General features: G+C 42.4%; 1 protein-coding gene across 5 annotated transcripts in view; it reads right to left on the reverse strand.

Annotated features, from left to right (window-relative positions):
- The window catches only part of ZFP90 (ZFP90 zinc finger protein), a 71,714-nt gene that overhangs the window by 41,680 nt on the left and 5,232 nt on the right, over window positions 1-24,802 (reverse strand). The window contains exons 3-5 of one of the 5 annotated variants that reach the window (XM_036109176.2): window positions 13,173-13,323; window positions 12,739-12,834; window positions 931-1,160 (exon numbers count right to left, since the gene is read on the reverse strand). In XM_036109176.2, the coding sequence (XP_035965069.1) occupies window positions 1,096-1,160; window positions 12,739-12,834; window positions 13,173-13,323 (312 nt within the window). In that variant the 3' untranslated portion in view covers window positions 931-1,095. Of the gene's footprint in view, window positions 1-930; window positions 1,161-5,408; window positions 9,186-12,738; window positions 12,835-13,172; window positions 13,324-24,802 lie in introns of those variants that run through there. The other 4 variants (XM_036109170.2, XM_036109171.2, XM_036109178.2 and 1 more) reach the window with 4 other exon arrangements.

The following is a 24,802-nucleotide window of genomic DNA, read 5'->3' on the forward strand; positions in this document are numbered from 1 at the left end:
GTGGCTCAGTCGTTAAGCGTCTGCCTTCGGCTCAGGTCATGATCCCAGGGTCCTGGGATCGAACCCCGCATCGGGCTCCCTGCTCCGCGGGAAGCCTGCTTCTCCCTCTCCCACTCCCCCTGCTTGTGTTCCCTCTCTCGCCGTGTCTCTGTCAAATAAATAAATAAAATCTTTAAAAAAATTAAAAATAAAAAAGACAAATAAAATGAGTTTAAGCTTTCTTTTATTCCTTCCTACCCGTCTCCCCTGTAGGTCCAGAGGAAACCACCACTCTGAAGCTGTATTTTAATACTTTCCTACTTTTACTTCATATGAGTTTATTAAAAATAGATACGAATAGACTTTTAAAAAGTTGTAACGTCACATTTTATGTATCCCTCAACTTTATTCTCAATGTTAGCCTTAGTGATACATGTACCGCCAGGGCAACCATTTCTTACATATTTGAGTGTCTCTGTGCTGAGGACACAGCACTAAAATACAAACATCGCTGCCCTGTTCACCAAACTGTTCACTTGCTATTTGTGCACTTTTCTGTATGTTATGCTTCATTTTTTTTTTTTAAGATTTTATTTGACAGAGAGAGACACAGCGAGAGAGGGGACACAAGCAGGGGCAGAGGGAGAGGGAGAACCGGACTCCCCGCTGAGCAGGGAGCCCAGTGTGGGACTCGATCCCAGGACCCTGGGATCATGACCTGAGCCGAAGGCAGACGCTTACTCGACTGAGCCACCCAGGCGCCCCTGTATGTTATGCTTCAATAAAGTTGACCTCCTCCTCCCCCCAAATCCCTACTCTCATGCAGCTTACCTTCTAGAGAAGGTCATATAATAAACAAGTAAAATATTTAGGTGGTGGTAAGTATTACAGAAAAAATGAAGCTGAGAAGGGAGATGGGGTGTACCATGGAAGAGGCATGCTATTTTTTTTTTTTTTTAAAGATTTTATTTATTTGACAGAGAGAGACACAGCGAGAGAGGGAATACAAGTAGGGGGAATGGGAGAGGGAGAAGCAGGCTTCCCGCGGAGCAGGGAGCCCGATGCGGGGCTCGATGCCAGGACCCCGGGATCATGACCTGAGCTGAAGGCAGACGCTTAACGACTGAGCCACCCAGGCGCTCCGAGGCATGGTATTTTGATAGGGTAGTCAAAAAAGGGCTCTGTTAAGAAAATCGTGGGCAAAGATTTGCAGATGAGGGACTAGACTATGTGACATGTAGGGCAAATGGGACTCCAGAAAAGGGAACAGCAAAAGCATAGGCTCAGAGGTGGAAGCTTGCTGTTTGTGTAAGTTACTGCAGGGAGGTCAGTGGGCCCAGAGCAGTGAGAAGGAAGACTTGGGGAGTCAGATAATACAGGGCAGCAGGTGGTAACAATACTATGTAGGGCTTTTACTTCAGCTTTTATTCAGTGAAATGGAAAGCTATTTGAGGACTTTGAGCAGATGAATGACATGATCTCAGATTATTATAGCATCACTCTAGCTACTAAACTGCAACCACAGGGAGGCAAGGATGGAAGTGGAGAAACCAATTAGGAGGCTGTTGCAAATATCTGAGCCAGAGATGACTGATGACAGGGACTTGGGCCAGGGAGGCAGAGGAAACAAGAAAGGTCATCCACATCCATCCTGATAGTTAGCAGACAGGACTTACTGAAGCTTGGATGTGAGGTTCAAAAGAAAAGAATCAAGAACAGTTCCCGAGTTTGTGGCCTGAGCAACTGGAAAAATGGGGTTCTTCTCCCAGAAGGAAAGACTGAGGGAAGAACATGATTATGATAGGACTGGGAGGGAGAGATCATGAATTAGTTCATCTTTGGACACATTAAATTCAAGATATGTTAGACATGCAAGAAGAGATGTCACATATGCAGTCGATTACATGAGTCTGGAATCCTGGGCTAGAGATACAAACTTTGAAGTTGCCAGCAAGCAGATATTTAAAACCATGAGACAGGGTGACAGCCACAATGAGGGCTGACTATAGAAAAAGAAAAGCCTAAAGATTGAGCCCTACAAGAATTCTCATGTCTAAAGAAATAAACAAAAACAAAAACAAAAACAAAAACAACTGGGAGAAGTAGCTGTCAATAGAGTACAAGGAAAAGCGTGGTAACATAGAAGCCAAAAAAAATGTGTCAAGGGTGAGGAAGTGATGAACTGTACCAAATAATGCTGAAAGGTCAAGTAAAAGGACTGAAAAAAAGTACGTTTAGCTACATGGAGTCCCTTGGTGCCCTTCAGCAAGAACAGAAACAAAGACCTGATTAGGAGGGGTGCAAGAGAGAATGGAAGGAGAGGAAGTGAAGACAACGAACACTAGAATATTCCTGTTTTGTTTTGTTTTTTTAAGATTTTGTTCATCTATTTGACAGAGAGAGATAGTGAGAGAGGGAACACAAGCAGGGGGAGTGGGAGAGGGAGAAGCAGGCTTCCTGCTGAGCGGGGAGCCCAATGTGGGGCTCAATCCCAGGACCCTGGGATCATGACCTGAGCCGAAGGCAGACGCTTAACGACTGAGCCCCCCAGGCGTACCTGGGATATTCCTCTTAAGTGAAGCAAAAAATGGAGTGGCAGGTAGAGGGTGTTGCAGTACATATATTCACAAATACATATATTTAAGATGAGAAAAACTGCACATTATTATGCTAATGGGAAAGATTCAGTAGACAAGAAAAGATGCAGAGAAGAGGACACTTGCAGGAATGATGTCCTAGTTTAAGGATGGGATCTAATACAAGAGAAGTTGGCCTTAGATAAGAGAAACAAGTATCACCCATAGTAACAGAAAGGAAAGGAAGAACGCAGAGTTACCTTCTGAGTGCTTTTATTTTTCTCAGTTAACTAGGAAACCAGGTCACCAGCTGAGTGAGGACTGGGTGAAATGCTGGAGTTGAGAAGAGAGAAGCTATAAAACTGTAGTTCAGGAGGCTGGGACCTTAGGAGACTGGGACAATGACTGGACTAGGGAGACAAATGCTTGAGGTTACAGTCAGGAATTTAAAGTGGGACCAGTCACTGTGGCTCTGTTTTTCTGCAGCCACATCTAGCCTCATGGGGACAGGAGTGGTATAGGCAGACCTAGAACGTTTTTCTTTTTTTTTTTTTGGTGAGATGCTCTGGTTCCTTCATTTAAATACTGTACTGTATGCTACAATTTATTAACCCCATTCACTTACTGAAAGACATCTGTGCTGTGTCCCTACTGTTACTATTTCGGACATTGCAGCAATAAGCATCCTTGCGCATGTCTTTGTGCTCACCCAAGGAGAATTTCTAGTCCAGGATATATATCTAGAAATGGAATTGCTGGGCCATGAGGTATGCTTAGCTTCACTCTTACTGGATGGATATTGCCAAATTACTCCTCAAAATGATTTACCAGTTTATCCTCTTGCCAGCAGTGTACACAAGTTCTCATTTCCCCCCTGCCAGACTTCTAAATTTTGGCCAGCCGAATGGGTATGAAATAGTATCTTACTGCCTTCCTTTGCAAAATTCTGGTTTTAAGATCGAGCACCTTTTCATTTATAAGCCAGTCTTCTTTGTCCGACAACAAATCTCCACTCCACTGTTCACTTAGCAAGATTAAGTACCTACCATGTGACTGGCATTGTGATAAGCAGGGGAACAAAAAAGTTACCAGAGACACAGACCCTCCTTTCTGGAACTCATAATCTAGTGTGAGGTGGGGGTGGGGAGAAAACCAAATAATCACAAATACAAACCGTAGTAACATAAAGCACATTAACAGTAATCTATGAAACATTAAAAGAGGGTGATCAATTTAGTTGAGGTAGGGCAGCAGAATCCTCCCAGAAGTGACATCTGCATTTTAACAGATGAGTAAGAACTAACTAGGTTCAGCAGCTATAAAGAACTAGGTGTACCGTCATTGGGCATACTGTGTTTTCCTGTCTTCCCAGGCCGGCGCAGCGGTGTGCGAGATGCTGTGGCAGACATGATGCCCGCCCTGGGACCCTTCCCCAGACACACCCAGGCACCAGGGGTGGGAGCCTGGTCTTCTCCTAGCTCCCTTTTGTAATGTTGAGACTATTACTCCTGCGCTATTGTATCCAGTTTATTCCTGTAGGAGTCTCACACCATCTATATATATATCTTATATTAACCTATACATGCTGACCCAGAAAACCCACTTTGGATATTTTACCTCATTCAGGATATTTTAAGAAAAAATTCTATAGAAAAAAAAAAAGAGAGGTGTTTCAAAAGATAAAAGTATTCAATGTCATTATTATAAAAACCAATACCAAACCCAATCCAAATGTGTCCCAACAGTAAGGGACTCAAGGAGATCTTGAGACTGTAGAGTAACATAGAAAATATTTATGAAAAACGGTGTTTGCTTTTTTTTAAGTACAAGATTTTACCCATAATATGGTCAAATGTAAATAACAACTTGATACATTAAGGTATGAGGGTTATGGGTGAATTTAGGTAATTTAATTTACTAAAGTAGTCAGGAAAAGTATTCCGAAGCCCTTTACCATTTTGTCTTTGCTTGGTCTCCAACCTATCAGCAGGTCCCTTCATTCACTCCTCCCAAAACAATACTGCATTATATGCAGCTCCCTGAACATGAGCATGGCTCTGGAGACAACACAGTTAAAGGTAAAAAGCTATGCCTTTGTAGCCAGACAGTCCTGGGTTCAAAGCCTGAATCTGCCATGGGAAATACTACCTCAAGGGAATTACTTTACCTCTCTGGCTACCCCACCCCCATTAGAAAACAAGGATACTTGTATTAGGTTTCTTTAATGCAAACAACAGAAATCTGACAAATTAGCTTAATCACAAAGGGGTAAATTGGACCACAGTGGGGAGCCCGCTGAATCTCAGGAAGGGTTTCGGAATTGAGCCAGTTCCAAAGGACCTCGAGATTAGCAATGAGAACACCACCATGTCAGTTGCATCCCCTCTCTGGTAAGGAACTGGGCTCTAGGCAGTTCTAGGCCTTCACCTTTCCAGCCTAGCAACACAAAATTAAAGTGTCCCTGCCAAAGCTATTTTGAACATTTTCTGGCAAAGAACTCTGGCTCAACTAGGTCACATGCTTGCCCCTAAAACTATCACTAAGCCCCAGGGATGTTGACTTATGTTCCTGTGGTCAGTACAGCAGAGATGTTACAAGAAAAAGAGGGAGAAAAAAGCTGGGCAAAGACAAGAGCTAACATAAGACCTAGAACAAGGAGGTGTAAGGATTAAATGAAATGATGGCTATGAAATATTTCACACGATTTCTTTCTAGTGGTAAGCATTGAATAAACAGTAGCTATTATTAACTCACCTGACCGTGATGAGTTTAGCAGTTAATCCCTCCTCCTGGATGCACCATACTTTAATCTTAGCCAAGTTCTGAAAACTGAAAAAGACAAACTGACTCCCGTTCAACTAAGAAGGCTATTTATTGAAATAATACAATGATGTTACAAGGATGTATTTCATGTGGCCTAGGAAGCTGGGTGTTCATAAGTGCATGGTGCCTGGTTGCTGGAACTAGAGAATCCTCTGCTCAATCAACCACACATACCACAGACATTCTGGGCTCCTTCTTTGTCAATGCAGATGTGCTGAGATTCAGAGATTGGTTGGATCTAGGCCAAGTTCCACACACAAACCAGTGGTTTTCTTTGAGTCTTCTGGAACTAAGTCTTTACAAACTTCTTTTAAAGTGGGAAAGCACTCAACTGGTTCCAATTTATGTCATTCTTGCAAATAGTCCACTATGCGGATCCCCAAATAATCAGCAGCAAATAAGTTCCTGATAAGCATGGCAGCCACTCAGTGGAAGGGGGGGTCTGTATAGAATTACCCATTGTCAAACTATGTATCAGACAACACGGTCTTGGCACTGTGTGTGTGTTAAGCATGGAACATCACAAACAAGATATTTTTGAACAGTTAAAGTCTTGGAAGGGCAGATTCCCATCTTGTTCCACTTGTAATGGACTCATTGTGCTAGACATCACACATTTCAGCCCCCATGCACATTTTTCCTGCAAAGAATTATGAAGAATATTTGGGAGTTACTTCCTGTTGTCCAGGATGAGAGAAGGATAATGGATCCTGCTACTTGGCATGTAAAGAAGACAGTAGGAAAGGTTTACCATCAACATCACCTATATCATTCCTCTCCATGATTCATCAGGGTGGGAAAATTTACTTATCTTTAGAGAGGAGAGGTTCTTGTGTGAAAGGGGTCAAGGTCCACAATTGCTTCCAAATTTATCTCCACTGTTGGCACCTTTGGGATTCTTTTAGGATAGCCTATGGTAGGCATGAGAGAACATTAGGGATTGGAGTGGACTACTGATGCTTATCTCATGCTTTACTGGTGGAAGAGCAGCATATAACTAAAAAAGTTAAATTTTTTATGATGAAGTATTTCCTTGGCACACAAAATGGGTCATTACATGGGTTCTCTAAACTGATTTAAAGATAGATTTTATGACAATGGGTAATTACATTTATACTTCTCCACAGTAAAATTAACTTGGGGAAAATGTTTCCTCTTTAGTTTTGTGCTGTTTTCCCATTGATCCAATATAGGAAGCTTGGGGCAGTGCCTTCTCATGGGAGTGTCATAAAAAGCACAGTAAGAGGACTGAGCAGGTCTATGAAACTGACATGTTAGTTGAATGTATAAATATTACACTTGGGAAAAGGAAAAAAGTCACCAGCAGTTGAACTATTCACAGTTTTTGTTAACATTTTGGTATGTAAGCTTCCAACAAGTTGTTCTGAATAAGTCTGTGACAAATCTGCCTCTGTATTTTGTTGCCTCTTATGCTTTTATGAATTCCTAGAGTATCCAACTCAAGTGCTCATTAGTTTGTGCATCTGATTTATTTTAAAATTTACTTTAAAGCCCTCTGAATTCCATTTCAGTGGCTAGACCACAGGGTCAAAGATCCAGGAGACCTGCTTTCTCCACCCAGCTTTGCCATTATAAGCTGTATCACACTGTGCAAACCACTTCACATCTTTGGCTTTTGGTTTCTTATCTGTACAATGAAGTGGTTGGACCAGCTGATCTCATTCTTTGAATGGTGGATTCCGGGAGGTGGAACTGGTTTCCATGGTGAATTTAATGTAAGAGCTGCAGTTGAATGCGGTCGTCAAGCAATTTTAAAATAAGTTTTGGTCATTACTGCAGGAGTTTTATTAAAAAAGGCTGTAAACATAGAGTTACAAGTCAAACTGTTCAAAGTTGATGATCTCCTGCATACATATATTCAAAAGCTTTATAAAGTCCAATACATAGGCATATCATTTCCAATTGGTTATATATGATGTTTATAGTTGTTTTTACAAAAGTCTGTAATCAGATTTGAGAATGTGGCTTCTATTTATTAAAAAAAACATTGTCTACTAGCATAGAGCTTTCTTCACACACCACACACACACACACACCATTACATTCTCAAGTTTCCTCTCTAGTAAGAATCCTGTGATACTGAATAAGAACAATAGTTTAGCTAAAGTTTTCTGCACATTCCTTAATTTCAGGGCTTCTACAGTTTATTTCGTGCATGAATTCTCTGGTGTTTAGTTAGTGCTGAACTTCTACTGAAGTTTTTCCCACATTCCTTACAAGCATAGGGTTTTTCTCCAGTATGAATTCTCTGATGATCATGCAGATTGGTTTTCTTTCGAAAGGCTCGCCCACATTCATTACATTCATAGGGTTTTTCTCCAGTATGAGTTCTCTCATGCTGAATGAGGGATGAACTTTGACTGAAGGCTTTCCCACAGTCAATACATTCATAGGGTTTCTCTCCAGTGTGGGTTCTCTCATGCTGAGTAAGTGATGAGCGTCGACTGAAGGCTTCTCCACATTCATTACATTCATAGGGTTTTTCTCCAGTATGAATTCTGTGATGCTCTATGAAGCTTGTACTCCTTTTGAAAGCTTTTCCACATACATTACACTGATAGGGCTTCTCTCCAGGATGAGAAATAGGTTGTTGACTAAAGTTCTGCTCACATTCATAGGGGTTCTGTCCGGTATGGATCCTCTGATGATCAGTAAAGTCAGTAATGTGACTGAAGTCTTCCCCACAGTCATGACAATGATAGGATTTCACTTCAGTGACAGTGCTTTCATCTTGAGTAAGAGATGGGTTGTGCTTGAAATCTATGCTGTAGTTATTGCTTTGGTAAGGTTTGCCTCTCTTATGAATCCTCATATGTTTATAAAGGGACGGACTCTGACCAAAAGCCCTCCCACATATGCTACATTCAAAAGGTTTCTCTCCTGTATGAGTCCTTTCATGCTGGACAAGGGAAGAACATCGACTAAAGGCTTTCCCACATTCCTTACACTGGAAGGGTTTCTCTCCACTATGTGTGACTTCATGCTGAGTGAGGGATGTGCCATGCCTAAAAGATCTCCCACATAAATTGCATCGATAGGGTTTCTCTCCAGTGTGAATTCTCTGGTGCTGAACAAGGGAGGAGCTGCGCTGGAAGGCTTTCCCACAGAGACTGCACTGGTAAGGTTTCTCCCCCGTGTGAGCATTCTCATGCTGACCAAGGGATGAGCTATGTCTGAAGGCCTTCCCACACACATTACATTCAAAGGGCTTCTCCCCAGTGTGAATTCTCTGATGCTCAGTAAGTTGTGTCTTCCAGAGGAAGGTTTTCCCACAGTCAGTACATTCATGGTGTTTCTTTCCAGGATAAATTCCCTGATCTGTACCATTGGGGAAAGCTCCTTCTCCTTTATGAGTTTTCTCGTGTTTAGTGAGTGATGATCTATGAATAAAGGCTTTTCTACATTTGTCACATTTATAAGGTTTCTTTTTTGCAAGGATATTATTCTGATTAATTACATCTGAATTATGTCCCAAATTGCTTCCAAGTGTATCACATTCAGTAGGCCTTGAAGGAATGTTCAGTTGTGTAACCAGGACTGTGTTCAATCTAGAATTTTCACCAAATTTATTTTGCTGAAAATTTTCCTCTGGTGTGATTATTTTCTTCTGGTTGGATGCATCTGGCCCCAGGTACCTTTTCCAGGTTTCCTGGTGTCTCTCTAACTGGCTACTAACATCCCAAGTGCTTTCGAATGTGGCATGTGAAAGGCCATCTGTGCTACGGGATCCTGCAGATACGCTCTGTTGCAGATGTGATGATTTGGCTTCAGGCCTGGTCTTCCAGTCTGAAAAAAATCCAAAGGGCAAAAGTCCCCTGTTCCCTCCTCTTGAAACAAACTGCTACAGTAGGAATGGGGAAATGAAAGAAATATAAACTATATGTGATTCTGTTTTGAAATTAGTCCTGTAGTTTGGAGAGAAGACCCACATGAAGGAAAGGAAAAGTAAAGAGAAGTGACAGTGCAGACTGCAGAGCCAGAGTGTATGGCAGTCTAGAATGAGGAAGCCCCCCCAGGAGGGCTGGTTAGGATGTAAGGGAGTAAGTGAGCCTGAGAATGTTAGGCACAGACACAAATGCAATACAATCGTGGTCTGTCTTGTAAGATCCTAACTGCTCTCCGTGCTTCTTGTCCCTTTTACAAATCATCCCAAAATCTGTCTTCCTAATTCAGCCATTTCACAATTTCTTTAAAGTCACCTCTGAGGCTCCAAATCTTCAAATCCTACAGAGATCCGCAGCCACTGATGTGATTGAAATCATTCTTTGACATACTTGGAGACCAATAGCTATACTTTACAAACTGAGATAAAGTAATATTTCAGGAGGCAAATCATCATTGCCTTTATAATTAGGGCTCTGGTTTTAGCCTGAGTTCTGATTCTACACTAATCACCTCTCTTGACCAAAAAGGATTTTACTCAGCCTAATAAATTGATCTCTAAACCCCTGTTTCATTTCAGAATACTAACAGCAGACAATTAATTAGTCTCTAGGTTCTAAAAATGGTAATTTTTAAAAACTAAAGGGAAGGAGGGCTCTGGAGTGATGGAAATGTTCCATATTGAAATGAATTTGGATTAGATGGGTGAATGCATTTGTCAAAAGCAACTGGACGGTACTTAGAAGAGTTGCATAGCTTACTGTATACATATTTTTATTGAAAAAACCATAAATACTGAACTTTGGTTAATGATATGTATGCTGAAGTGTGTAGGGGTGAAATGTACTTGTGTTGGCAACTTAGTTGGAAATGCACCAAAAAGTAAGACAGATTAAAAAAAAAAAAAGATGATGGGATAGATGAAGAATATGTGATAAAGCAAATATAATAAAATTTTAACAACTATAGAATCTTGATGGTAGGAATATGGTGTTCACTGTATAATTTTTTCAACTTTCCATACATTTGAAAATATTCATAATAAAATGTCAGGAGGGAAAAAACCAACAACCAAGGGGCCCTAAGCCTCAAAATTCCTTACCCTGGAACAAGACTCAATTCTAATTTCCCAACGACAGAAAATGCTTTGTATTTCTTCTAGAATATTTCTCAGAGGGATATTCAAGAAATGTTTGTTGATATGAATGAATGAGAAAGTTCTCTCCCCAATCACATTCAAAAACAATCAAGTAATTGCTGACTGCTTTCTATGTGCTCTATAACACAGATAGAATACACAGATACATAATAGACTCTTTCTCCGAGAGCGTGAAGTCTTAGAAATAAGAGTCAATATTTTGATAAAAAAGGAAAACCATCAGATGGTATATTTTTAAACCTGAGCTTGTGCAGTAAAAGATGATATAAATGGTACTTGTGATCAGGGAAGGAAGAAATAAATATATAAATACATATTATGTTCATGGATTGAATAGACACCCTGAACTTAAGGAATAGACAGCTTTGGATAGGTAGAAAGTATTATCTAATTAGGGAAACTGTACACTACTTACAGAAAACATTAAAAAGAAGTTCAACCCAAGCAGAACTTGTTTTAGTGGGAATGGAAAGAGAATACTGGAAGATACAATAGGGGACCTTAAAATCAAGAGGGGATTTGTTTCCTATAATGAGGTACAGGGAGTAACAGCGAGGTTTTGTCAGAGGTAAGTGGTTTATGAAGATAAAGCATTAAAATCCAATATGGTCCACCAAGTGATGAGCAGATAAACAAAATGTGGTATGTCCATACAATGGAATATTACTCAGCAATAAAAAGTAAGGAGGTACTAATACGTGCTACAACATGAATGAACCCTGAAAATATTATGCTAAGTGAAAGAAGCCAGTCACAAAAGGCTACATATTATATGACTCCATTTACATAAAATATCCAGAAATGGTAATCCACTGAGATAAAAAGATTAATGGGTGCAGGGGTATCAGGGAATGGAGAGTGACTGCTAATGGGTATGGGGTTTCTTTCTGGGTGTCGAAATGTTCTGTAGTTAGATACTGGTGATGGCTGCACAACTCAGTAAATACCTGAAAAACCACTAAACTGTACACTTTATAAAGGTGAATTTATGGTATGTAAATTATATCTCAAAAAAGCTATGATCTTAAAAATCCAATATTGGTTATAAAAGACTGAGCAATTTCAACTGGGAATTATAGTAATATCCTCGTGGGCCCTAATTTGGGAGGAAAATAACGTGAATTGCATGAAAAAGGCTAAACTGACTGGGGTGTTTGGACCGAGGGATTAGAGATCCACTGGTTTTTTTTTTTTTTTTTAAGATTTTATTTACTTATTTGACAGAGAGAAAGACAGCAAGAGAGGGAACACAAGTAGGGGGAGTGGGACAGGGAGAAGCAGGCTTCCCGCGGAGCAGGGAGCCTGACGTGGGGCTCGGTCCCAGGACCCCGGGATCATGACCTGAGCCAAAGGCAGATGCCCAATGACTGAGCCACCCAGGTGCCCCTGATCCAGTGGTTTGTAATGGGCAAGGGGAGAAATGGGTAATGGGCAAGGTAGCAAAATGTGCTGGCTGGGGATGAAAGATGATTAATTTAGATTTTAGATATTTAACTGCATGGGACTTCCACAAGGAGGGGTCCTGTGAGACGGGAAAAAAGTGGCCAGGGTATAAGTAAGGATGATTTCTGAGTCCAAAGCACAGAATAAAGAGCTGTAACTACCACCCTTGTAAGGTGGTAATACAGAAAGAAAGGGGAGGAAGCTGAAGAGCAGACTCCTTAGGCAGATTCACTTAGGGGGGAAACCAAGCAAAGTCAAAGACCTAAAGCCAAGAAGTACTTAGTAAGCCAGAAGACCAGGAGAGAAGGATACTCCAGGAGCCATGGAGAGGCAATGAAACAAACTGGCATGAAAATAAGATGGAAGGAAGATGGCACTCCTCCCCAGACAGGTGTTGTAGGAATGTGGTCAGGGAAAGAAGTCTGAAAGCAAGTTATGAAAAGATGGAGAATCAAAGCCGTGGGTACTTCTACAAGTCTGGGGCCACCGACCGTAAAAGCAGCAAGACAAAACAAGAAGACATGGGAGTTCAATTAATGTCTGAATGAGTAAGAAAAGTGATTGCTAATCATGATGGGAGACTGAGGACAGCAGAGGAGAAAATCCAGCGACAGGATCACAGTATAGGGAGAAATGGTATTCTGTGTAGGACAAAGGGGTACATTTTCTTCTAAGACCTGTCAGCAGCAGGAACACCCTATTGCAGAAGGGAGATAGAGGTATCACCCAGGAGATGGCTTAGTTTCCTCTGCAGGTCTAGGAGCTCCCAAGGCACCAATATGAAGGTGCTCCCCCCTCCCTCAGCTGTGCCACTGTCTGCATTGATTCCTGCATGCCTGAGTCCTCCTCATTTACCTGGACAGAAAGGTCTTTGGATTTCTCCCTCTGATATCCACGGCTCTTCTCCTTGTTCCAATTTGAAGATCACCTCTGGCTTGGAAACTTGATATCCTGCTCATGGGTAAATACACAAGATTTGGTTGTTTGGGCAAGTGGACAAAGACCCCTCCTACAAGTCAGTACTAGTCCTGGATCTTCAGGAACTCTGAAGGAAAAAAAAGGTGCAACTTGAGGAGTCATGCAATCAAATGACCTACTTCCAGTTCTGCAAAAGAAAGAATTTTACCTAAAGAGCAGGCTCAGAAAACTGTAAAGCTGAGTTGCAAAGAGAAGCACAAGCTCTAACCGTGCATACCCTGCTCATGGCCACCTGATCTACAAGCCCCACAACCTTAGCACCTGAGAAAGGAAAAACCTGCCAGTGGGCAAGATACTGACTTGGTCCTTACCAAGAGAAACCAGGTGGCTATAGTTCTCCAGCATCACATCCCTGTACAAGCGCCTCTGAGCTGGGTCCACGTGGTGCCATTCTTCCTGGGTGAAGTCCACAGCCACATCTTTGAAAGTCACTGATTCCTGTAGGATCACATTCCTGTTCAACTAGGGATCAACACCACGAATGTTCCCATGGCAATACTGGGAACATACTGTAGGCTCATCAGAAATGGTGATCACACATTTGATATCCTGAGGGGAATGTTGGGTTAAATACACTAGTTGCTTACATAATTTTGTAAAGAATCCAGTACGGCAGGCAGGAAAGTCACAAGGGGCAATATGTTCTGCAATCCCGTATCCCTATTTAGCTTTGTGTTTTCCTGGAAAGCCACACCTTGTCACACAATCACCAACTCCTCACTGCCCATGCACTTCCTTTGTTACAAAATCCAAATATACTGGGGAGTAAAAACAACAGCCCTCCTTCACCCCCTCACCAATCCCACTGTGCTCCCTAGAAATAAATACTGTTAACCGTTTGGTACATACATGCAAGAGTCCCTACTCCATGCTTCATTCACAAAGAGTCTTGTTCTGTGAAATACCTTACATACTGCTCTACAACTTGCTTTTTGCATTTAACTATGTATCTTGGAGATCTTCCCATAGGGGTACAAATAATTTTACTTTATCCTTTGAATTGCTTCGTAGTACGCCATAACAGCTGTATCATAACATATTCATTGCCTAAAACCAACAGCACTGCTGGTTTACAATATCCATTGTACTAAGGATAAGATTCAGATATCCCCACCACTTACTGGACTCTGGCCAGGCTGCCCTTGATGATCCCTGAATACATCTAGCTTGTTCCTACCCTGGGGCCTTTATACTTGTTACTCCCTCTTCCCTTAGGATCTCCACATGGTTGGAAACTAGTTTCTAGTTATTCCGGTCTCATCTCGAGCACACCCCCTCAGGAAAATTGTCTTAGCACCTCCCTCCAATTTACTCTCCATCACATTACCATGTTAATATTCCTCCAAGCACAGGTATCACTCAGTGCCCACTTAAACTCAGGAACCAAACAGATTCAGGTAAAAAGGACACCTGTACTTCTAAAAATAATCTGAGATTAGCTTGTTCACTTCTCTGTCCCCTACCCCTCCACCCCCACCACCATGAGCTCCACGAAAACAGGGACATTATCTATCTTGATCAGTTATATGCCCAGCACAGAGTGGATGCTTAAAAAATGCTTGGTGAGGGGGGTAGGCTGAGCCTGGGTGACTCAGTCGGTTAAGCATCTGCCTTCGGCTCATGTCATGATCCTGGGGTCCTGGGATTGAGCCCCATGTCCCTGCTGAGCAGGGAACCTGCTTCTCCCTCTCCCTCTGCCCCTCCAACCCACTCATGTTCTATCGTGCGCTCTCTCTCTCTCAGATAAATAAATAAAATCTTAAAAAAAATGCTTGGTGAATGAATAAATGGACCAGTCCCTGTTAGTAGACAATTGGATTATTTTCAGTATTTTGCTGCTACATACATTACTGCAATAACACCTTTGTGTAAATATAGCTAGTTAGAATTGGAATTGCTATGTCAAGGTCTTTTCCCGATTCTTACCCCCTCCAATCATTTCTTCCTTACCACCCCACTGAACCTAGGCTGGCTAAGATCCCCCATGCCTCTCCATCAGTTCCGATACTCATGGACTGATTTTTGTCTTGTCTTACTAGGCCTTCTTAAGCTATGAGACACCTGTCACCATGTCCTACCCGAAATATTTTCTTTGCTCCTGGTTGGATTTCAATCTCAAAAACGTACACAGTAAAATATGGTAAAGACAATTAGTGTGAAAAGACACTGAAAGCAGAGCTGAATTCACTGGAGCAGTGAGGGAAGGTTACATGGAAGTTTCAGCTTTATTTTGTGTCCTTCTCCCTGTGGGCTTTAGCTATAGCTCAACTAGAGTTATTTCAATTTCCTGGAGGATGTCATTCTCTCCCCACCTTCCCACCTGTCTTTCCCTTGCTAATTCCATTTCACATTTCGGGTGTTGGTTAACAGATCTTCAGTGAAGTCTTTTGATCCCCCATTGGAAGGTCAATCCCTGTATTATGTGCTTTAAGCCATTTTGTACACCTATGATTATTCAACTAAACCTGATAATCTATTTAATACTTGTCTTCCTAGTTAGATGGTAAGCATTATGAGGGCAGAGACTATACCTTTTTTTAACTTGGAAACACCAGTGTCCAACAAGTGTGTGATTCACACTAAACACTGTGTGGTTTCCTAACAGAGATTTGAATTTTAGAGAAGACAGGAGTGGCACCTTCTCCTATTGAGTGAGGAACATGGCCACATCCACACAGAACACCGGCCCCTCCGTGTCATATTCTTGCTCAGCACTGTGGCTGTGTCCCTGCAGGAACAAGGAAGTGTTGGAAAGTGGGAGATTTTTCTGACAGAGATCAGGGATCTGACTGTGCCAGGTAAGATGACACTAGATATTTACTAGGTGCCTGGCTTTACCAGATGCACTGTGGCAGAAAGAAAAATGCAAATGAAAAACACTGCAGTCCTTGAGTAGGTTCCAGTTTATTTTAAAATGTCTTATTCATTACAGCACAATATAAGATGATCCATAGTAAAGGGAGGAGCCACAGGCCTTCAGAGGAGGGAAAATGAAGGGAAGGAAGAGAAGCTTAAGGCAGGCTATGCACTGGGCCTGAAGAGGTAAGTACCATCTGAATGGGAGAAGAAAGTGGGAATCCAAGCCAGGGATTACCAAGCTTGAAAAGGGAGGCTGGGCTTGGGATGGGCACGGCCATCAGGGAAAAAGGGGTTGGATCAAGGCAGACATTTTAAGTCAGGTTGTAACAAGTAACACTTTCTCCCCATTGCCTACTGTGTCCTGTAAACATACAGCCCCTTTGGCTGTCAGCCAACCTTGATTCCTTTGCCTAACTGGTCCCTCTTATCTATTTATTATTATTATTTTAAAATATTTATTTATTTAAATAATCTCTACACCCAACGTGGGGCTTGAACTCACAACCCTGAGATCAAGAGTCACATATTCCTCTGACTGAGCCAGTTAGGTGCCCCTATTATTATTATTATTTTTTTTTTTTTTAAGATTTTATTTATTTATTTGACAGAAAGAGACACAGCGAGAACAGGAACACAAGCAGGGCGAGTGGGAGAGGGAGAAGCAGGCTTCCCGCTAAGCAGGGAGCCCGATGCAGGGCTCGATCCCAGGACCCTGGGATCATGACCTGAGCCGAAGGCAGACGCTTAACAACTGAGCCACCCAGGCGCCCCTATTATTTTTTTTTTTTTTTTTTAAGATTTTATTTATTTATTTGACAGAGAGAAACACAGTGACAGGGAACACAAGGGGGGCTGTGGGAGAGGGAGAAGCAGGCTTCTGGCTGAGCAGGGAGCCCGATGCGGGGCTTGATCCCAGGACCCTGGGGTCATGACCTGAGCCAAAGGCAGACGCCTAATGACTGAGCCACCCAGGCGCCCCGCCCCTATTACTTAATTAATTAAGTAATCTCTACACCGAACGTGGGGCTCGAACTCATGACCCCGAGATCAAGAGTCGTATGTTCTTCTCACTGAGCCAGCCAGGCACCCCCAGTTTCCCCATATTTCATACAAGGCCTCCTGATTTTCTTCCGCTTCCCCAAACAGACTGCACTCAAGGTAAAGAATGTGCTGACCAGTAAACAAATGTCTAGTCCAAGTTAAACAAATGTCATTTCTTGCCTCAACAGGACAACTGGCTTCTGTTCTACTCTTGGTCCCACCAACTCTCTCTTCCCTACCCACTATCAGAGTCAGTTTCCTAAAATGCAAACCTTTGACCATGTTACAAACCAGGCCACCATCACCTCTTACCTGACCACTGCTACAACCTCCTAACTTGTCTCTCTCCTTTTCTACTCATGCCCTGCTCCCAGGTCTGTCTTCCATATATCAACCAGAGTGATCATGTTAAAACCTGTCGGATCAAGTCACTTCTTTGCTTAAAAATCTCCAACAGGATCTCAATTCACTCCAAATAAAAGCCAAAGTATTTACAGTGGCCTACATGGCCCTCCACAGTCTGCCTCCCCCACTCCAGCTATCTCCTTGACTTCATCTTGAACCTCATCCCTGACCCACTGTTCTCCCCTCTTTACTTACCCTGCCCTCCTTCAGATTCCTGGAACACACTAGGCATGTTTCTGCTCTGGAGCCTTTGCTTTGACTGTTCCCTTAACCTGGAAGCTTCTTCCTACAGATGTGCATGTGGCTCTTTGTTCAAACGTCACCTCATCAGAGCAAACTTCCCCGACCACCCTCCATAAAACAGCACCCCCACCCTGCACTGTCACTCTGGTTTCCTCTCCTTTTCATAGTTCTTACCACCTGACATATATTTTCATTTGTTTACAGTATGTATTGCGGAGCACAGTGTAAACTCCGGGAAAGCCGGACTATTATCTATTTTCTTCATGCTTGACTCTTCATTGCCTAGAACAGACCTGGCACATAGTAGTAGGTGTTCCAGAAATATTTAGTAAATATTTTCCTTTTTTAAGGTTTTCAATTTTTTGAGAGAGACAGAGAGAGAGAGAGAGCGCGCGCGCACAAGCAGGGGGAGGGGCAGAGGGAGATGCAGACTCCCTGCTGAGCAGGGAACCCGATGCAGGGCTTGATCCTGGGACCCTGGGATCATGACCTGAGCCAAAGGCAGACACTTAACCGACTGAGCCACCCAGGCACCCGATAAATGTTTTTCTTGAGATTAAAAATTACATTCCTTCATGTGACCTTCAGAGTCCTTCATAACCTGGTCCCCACCTTACTTCCACAGCCTCATCTCTGGCTTCTCCTTCCCTCTGACACCATAATTCAGCCTGAAGAAGAGTTACAACTTGAAACTAAACACTCTCTTTGGCCTCTGTAAAAATGCTTGGCCTTCCCTCCTCTGTGGAGGTAACATTTATTCTATCACCAAGACTCTGTAAAGTTCTCCCCTCTGGGGCTCCTCTCCTAACCCCAGGTCTGGGCCAAGTGCCTCACACCACGACCCTTCTCCCTTGATCCCTCTCCAGCAAGCTCCTAAGACACTACATTATAGTAACTGTTACCTATGATTCACTGTGCTCCCAAAGGGTCAAGACCTTGACTCAGGCACCTTCGAAACTCCAGAGGTCAGAATCAGCTTGGTACATAAAAGACAATCAAGAGTTTGTAAGATTAAACAGGTAAAATGTACTGAGACCCCCAGTGTGAATGAGCCACTCTGAGAGCTCAACTCGACAGCATTCACCATCCTTCCAGATACAACTGGACCTCATTATCAACCCCTTTTAAAAATTAACAGGGTTATCATGAAGTATCAAGTATTTTGCCTGCATCATGTTGACATAAAAGGTCCAAAGAACCAGAAACAGCATATACTAGGTTGAGAAGACTCAGTTTCCTGGGCCCATAAAAAGCAGCACACTAATAACGTGCAGTAAGTAATGTGCAGGTGAATCACAGACCTCCTGGTCCAATCTTCTCATCTATAACATCTGTATCTGGGTTCCCTGAACTGAAAACGTAAGAGTTTTAAGAGCAGAAGGGTGAAAGGACACTTCCAGCTCTGCAGAACAAGGCTTGCAAATATAAACAGATACCCCCTCCAACTCTAACATGTGCCAACTCTGGAGGAGAAACCTGCTCAAATTCTAACTCAGGAAACTTTGTAACTTTGCAAAGCTGCAAATGAGAGAATGGTAGCTAGTAAGTAAAAACAATTAAATTTACACAAACTACTCCCTCTAAGACCAAAGTTAGTTTGCCCAATTAGAACACATTACATTTGCTAAGACATAGTGTGGCGTTTTCACTCAAGTACTCCGTGCGCTCTGATTCCAGACCAGTAATAGCTTGGTAAACTGAGTTAACGGCATATCTAACAATTGAGTGTGGAGAAAAGACACTATTAACATTAGCCTCTACACACACACACACACACACACACACACACACACAAATACACACACGCCCTACTTAGGCTTAGGCTAAGGGCATTATCATCCATAGCAGCCTACCTGGAAACCTGGACCTCATCCTTGCCTCTTCATTTTTCCTTTATGCCCTGGAATCACCAAGAGCCTCAAAAAACATCTCCTACATATAATCCCTCCCCTTCATTTCTCAAATCCTGGTCAAAACCTCCCCTGCCAATGACCATTAAGCCAGGCAATAACTTTCTAGATCCATTTTAATATGGTAGCCACCAGAAACCTGTCACTCTTGAGCACTTGTAATGTGGCTAATTCAAATTCGGATGTGTGGCAAGTATAAAATACACCTGGATTTCAAAGACTTAGCACCAAAATAAAGAAATAAGTAAAATAGCTCATTAATAATTTTAAAATATTGATTCATGTAGAAATATTTCAGTTATATTGGGTTAAATAATATGTATTACTAAAATTAATTTCACCTATTTCTTTCTACATTGTGCTACTATAAAATTTTAAATTATACATGTAGTTTATATTTTTCTGGACAGTGTTGCTCTACACTGTCCTAGATCTCCACCTCATCCTGTGGATACACCTAGATAGCACCCACCTCTGCAAGTAACCCAGGAAATGATCTGAAGGCTGGCAGAACAGACTCTCCACAGTGCAATGTGGAGAAGAGGCCATAATGAAGAGAGTAGGAAGGGTGAACACTGGTGAGGAGCCAAACTGATCTGTGGAACTGTAAGAAGGAGGGAGGAACAACGTGGGTACAGAGAGAGAAGAGAAGCAGACCCCCACACCAGGAACCCCAGGCTCATGGGACCTGCACTGGGAAAAAGAATCCCTGTAACATTCAGCTTTGAAAATCAGAGAGGCCTAACTTTGAAAGTTCCTACAGTAAGTGGGGCTTCACACATGGAACTTTAATAAAGTTTTTTTTTTTTTTTATGATTTTATTTGTTTGAGAGAGAGAGAGAGCACCTGCCAGTAGAGCAAGAGACAGAGCACAAGCAGGGGGGAGGGGCAGCTGGAGACGGGGCAGCAGACTCCCCGCTGAGCAGGGAGCCCACGCAGGGCCCAATCCCAGGGCCCTGAGACCATGACCTGAGCAGAAGGCAGACGCCCAACAGACTGAGGCACCTGGGTGGCTCATGCAACTTTAAAAAAAATCAGCGGGTTCAGCTCTGGAAGAGCCAGACAGGGTGACAGGAAACTGAGTCCCCGCCCTTGAAGAGAGAGCACAATAAATAGCCCCATGGAGATACACCACAGAGGGAGCAGTTTGAAAAACACCTGAGGTACAGAGGTAGGAGATTTATTTACCAATCTCAGAGCATGTGCTGGAGGGGCAGGGATCCTTGGGAGACTTCTCCAAGAACAAAAGAGCTGGCAGGTGCCATTTCCCTCCCCCACTCCCCACCCTGAATACATGGACACCTGTGGGAACTACTGCAGTGTGAACACTCTCCACCTCGCTTGCTGACAGTACACACTGCCCCAGTGCTCCTCTGTGGACTCACCCTACATCCCAGTCTGAGCAGTTTCCCCAGGAGGCTGCAGGCCCCCTCCCACGGCAGACCAGGAAGGACCTTACTGGCACCATCTGCCCCAACCCTCGAGTTCTCCTACAGACCTGCCCCCCCCAATATACCCTTGGCCGGAGTTCATCCAAAGCAGTGCCACAAGCCTGGCAGTATGCAAAAAAAATTAGTATATGTATAAAAAAATCAGTCAAGGGAATCACAAAATAAAAAAGATATTAAGTATGACACCATATACCTAAAATGTGGGGGGAGAGGAGTAAAGAATGGATTCAAACTCTGGAGACTATCAACTTAACATGGACTGCTATATGCGTAAGATTCTATGTACAAACCTAATGGTAACCACAAATCAAAAACCAGTAACAGATATGCAAAAAAAAAAAAAAAAAAAAAAAAAGAGGGAGAGAGAGAGAAAGGAATCCAAGTATTATCACTAAAGAAAGCCAGCAAACTGTGAGAGAAGAGAACAAGAGAAGAAAGGAACAGAAAAGACTACAAAAGCAACCATAAAACAAGTAACAAAATGGCAGTAAGTACAGACCTATCAATAATTACTTTGAATGTAAATCGATAAAACGCTCCAGTCAAAAGACACAAGGTAACAGAATGGAGAAAAGAGCAAGACCCATCTTTATGCTTTCTAGGAGAGACTCATTCCAGACCTAAAGACAGGCAGATTGAAAGTGGAAGGATAGGAAAGCATTTATCATGAAAATGGAGTGAAAAGAAAGCTGGGGTAGCATTACTTATACTGGACGAAACAAACTTTAAAACAAAGACTGTAGGGGCACCTGGATGGCTCAGTCGGTTAAGCGTTGGCCTTTGGCTCAGGTCATGATCCCGGAGCCCTGGGATCAGCCCCACGTCGGGCTCCCTGCTCCGAGGGGAGCCTGCTTCTCCCTCTCCCTCTGCCTGCCACTCCCCCTGCTTGTACGCTCTCTCTACTAAATAAATAAAAATCTTTAAAAAAAAATGAAAAACAAAACAAAGACTGTAACAAGAGACAAAGAAAGACATTATATAATCATAAAGGAGACAATTCAACAAGAAAATATAACAATTGTAAATATTCATGCACCCAACATGGGAGCACCCAAATACAAAAAGCAGCTCATAAAAAAACATAAAGGAAGTAATCAAGAGTAATATAATAATAACAGAGGACTTTAACACTCCACTTAACCAAACAGAAAATCAACTAGGAAACAGTGGCTTTGAGTGACACATTGGACCAGATGGATCTAACAGATACATTCAGAACATTCCATCCTAAAACAGCAGAACACACATTCTTTTCAAGTGCACATGGAACATTCCCCAGAACAAGTCATATGTTAGGCCACAAAACAAATCTGAAGACATTCAAAAAGAATGAAGGCATACCATGCATCTTTTCCAACCACAATGCTATGAACTAGAAATCAACCACAAGAAAAAATCTGGAAGTGACACAAACATGTGGAGGTTAAATAACAAGCTACTAAACAGTGAATGGGTCAACCAAGAAATCAAAGAGGAAATTAAAAAATACATGGAGACAAATGAAAACACAACAGTCCAAAATCTTTGGGATACAGCAAAAGCGGTTCTAAAGGGAAGTTTATAGTGATACAGGCCTATATCTCTCTCTCCAATTTTGCCTCCTGCCCTATATCTCTCTCTCCAATTTTGCCTCCTGCCATACACCCTATGCTTCTACCACATGGACTCTGCCCTTATTACATCACTCTTTTTCGAGGCTCCTTGTCTTTGTACAACTTATTCTGACCACCATGTACTTTCTTCCCTCAGCTCTACAGAAAAAATTCCTACTCACCTTTCTAGATCCAGTTCAATGGTCCCTTCCCTTCTGAAGCTTTTCCAGATCCCTCATCTCCCCGCCTCCCCCTTCAGCATTTGGTCCACATCTCCATTTCAGAATAGTAGCTTTTCTTTTTGTTTTTTTTTTACGTATATATGCTTTTTTTTTGAGATTTTGTTTTTTTAAAGTAATCTTTACCGCCAACATGGGCTTGAACTCACGACCCTAAAATCAAGACTTGCATGCTCTACCAACTGAGCCACCCAGGCGCCTCTAGAACTGTCGTTTTTTTATTCATGTTTTTCTCCCTCAACATTTTCTCAAGCTTTTTTTCATTTCAGTATCTCCAAAACCAATCATGTTGGAATTGTCCAGAATCATCAGAGCAACTTAGAAAACTTGCCATGCATGGAGGGCCCTGACAAACAACTTTCAAAAACTCCTCAGGTGATTCATTAGAAAAGAGCAACAGCTAACATTCAGTGAACATTCACCACAGGCCAGGCACTGAGCTCGGTCATTTATGTGCACCCTCTTGCTAAATTTCCTCACTGAAGCCCTACTGACGTCCTAAAGGAAGCAGGTACCTTCTCCTGACTACTTGTGAAGTGTGACCCTAGTTAAGAACCACTGCCTGGCACAGAGAAGGTATTCCAAAAATGTCTGCTGAGTCAATGAAAAGAGAGTCTGGGTCATTCTTTTCTTTCTTTTTTTTTTTTTTTTAAAGATTTTATTTATTTGACAGAGACAGAGAGCACAAGCAGGGGGAGCGGCAGGCAGAGGAAGAGGGCGAAGCAGGCTCCCTGAGGAGCGGGGAGCTGGATGCAGGGCTCGATCCCAGGACCCTGGGATCATGACCTGAGCCAAAGGCAGATGCTTAACTGACTGAGCCACCCAGGCGCCCATTCTGGGTCATGCTTACTGAAGGAAAATGAGGAGTCATTTTGAGGATCAAAAAAAAAAAAATTAAGTGAATTAAATTTCTGGAAAATAAAGAGCAGGGGCAAACAGAAAAATGATGGTGTTAAGAGCCGAAATCAAGAGCTGGTTGCTCTTAAATACCAGCCAAACAGAAAAACCGTTGGCATATCTAGTATATAAAAGAAACAACTGGGGGTGCTTGGCTGGCCCAGTCAGTGAAGTGTGCGACTCTTGATCTCGGGGTTCTGAGTTGGAGCCCCACATTGGGTGTAGAGATTACTTAAAAATAAAATCTTAAAAACAACAACAACAAAGCAAATGACTTTAAAGGGAATAAACAAACCAGTAAAATCATAGCAGATGCGAAGAAATGTGAAAAATCTTTTTTTTAAAAGATTTTATTTATTTATTTGACAGAGAGAGAGATAGTGAGAGCAGGAACACAAGCAGGGGGAGTGGGAGAGGGAGAAACAGGCTTCCCGCTGAGCAGGGAGCCCGATGCAGGGCTCGATCCCAGGACCCTGGGATCATGACCTCAGCTGAAGGCAGACCCTTAACGACTGAGCTACCCAGGCGCCCTGAAATGTGAAAAACCTTAATGACATGGATAATTTTTAAATTTTAAATCACCAATGTTGATGCAAAAAAGTAAAAACCTTAATAATTAAGAAAGAAATAAACTATTCCCAAATCATCCTCTTGATAAAAATCCTAGATCTAAATGTTTTATAGGTAAATTCTTTCAAAAGGCAGAAAAAGATGAAAAGCAATCTGAATGTTTCTACAACTTAAGGATAAACATGCCACCAAACCACTGAAAGATCTTCCTTTCTCACTCTAAGGGCTATTTCACTTAAGAACGCAGATGAGGGGCGCCTGGGTGGCTCAGTCGTTAAGCGTCTGCCTTCGGCTCAGGTCATGATCCCGGGGTCCTGGGATCGAGCCCCACATCGGGCTCCCTGCTCGGCGGGAAGCCTGCTTCTCCCTCTTCCACTCCCCCTGCCTGTGTTCCCTCTCTCACTGTGTCTCTCTCTGTTAAATAAATAAAATATTAAAAAAAAAAAAAAAGAACGCAGATGAAATAATATATTTTCAAAAAAAATTATCAACTGTAACCAAGAGAATTTTATCCCAGTATTATTTGTAATCATAAAAATTTTAGAAACAACCTAACATCCTATGAGAAATGGTTAAATAAATTTTGGTATGTTCATGGAAAGCAATATAAACCAGCCATTAAAGGTGTTTTTTAGGGGCACCTGGGTGGTTCAGTCAGTTAAGCGTCTGCTTTTGGCTCAGGTCATGATCTCCGGGTCCTGGGATTGAGCCCTGAGTTGGGCTCCCAGCTCAGC

This window comes from Halichoerus grypus, chromosome 15 (assembly GCF_964656455.1).
Source record: "Halichoerus grypus chromosome 15, mHalGry1.hap1.1, whole genome shotgun sequence".
Classification (NCBI taxonomy): Eukaryota; Metazoa; Chordata; class Mammalia; order Carnivora; family Phocidae; genus Halichoerus; species Halichoerus grypus.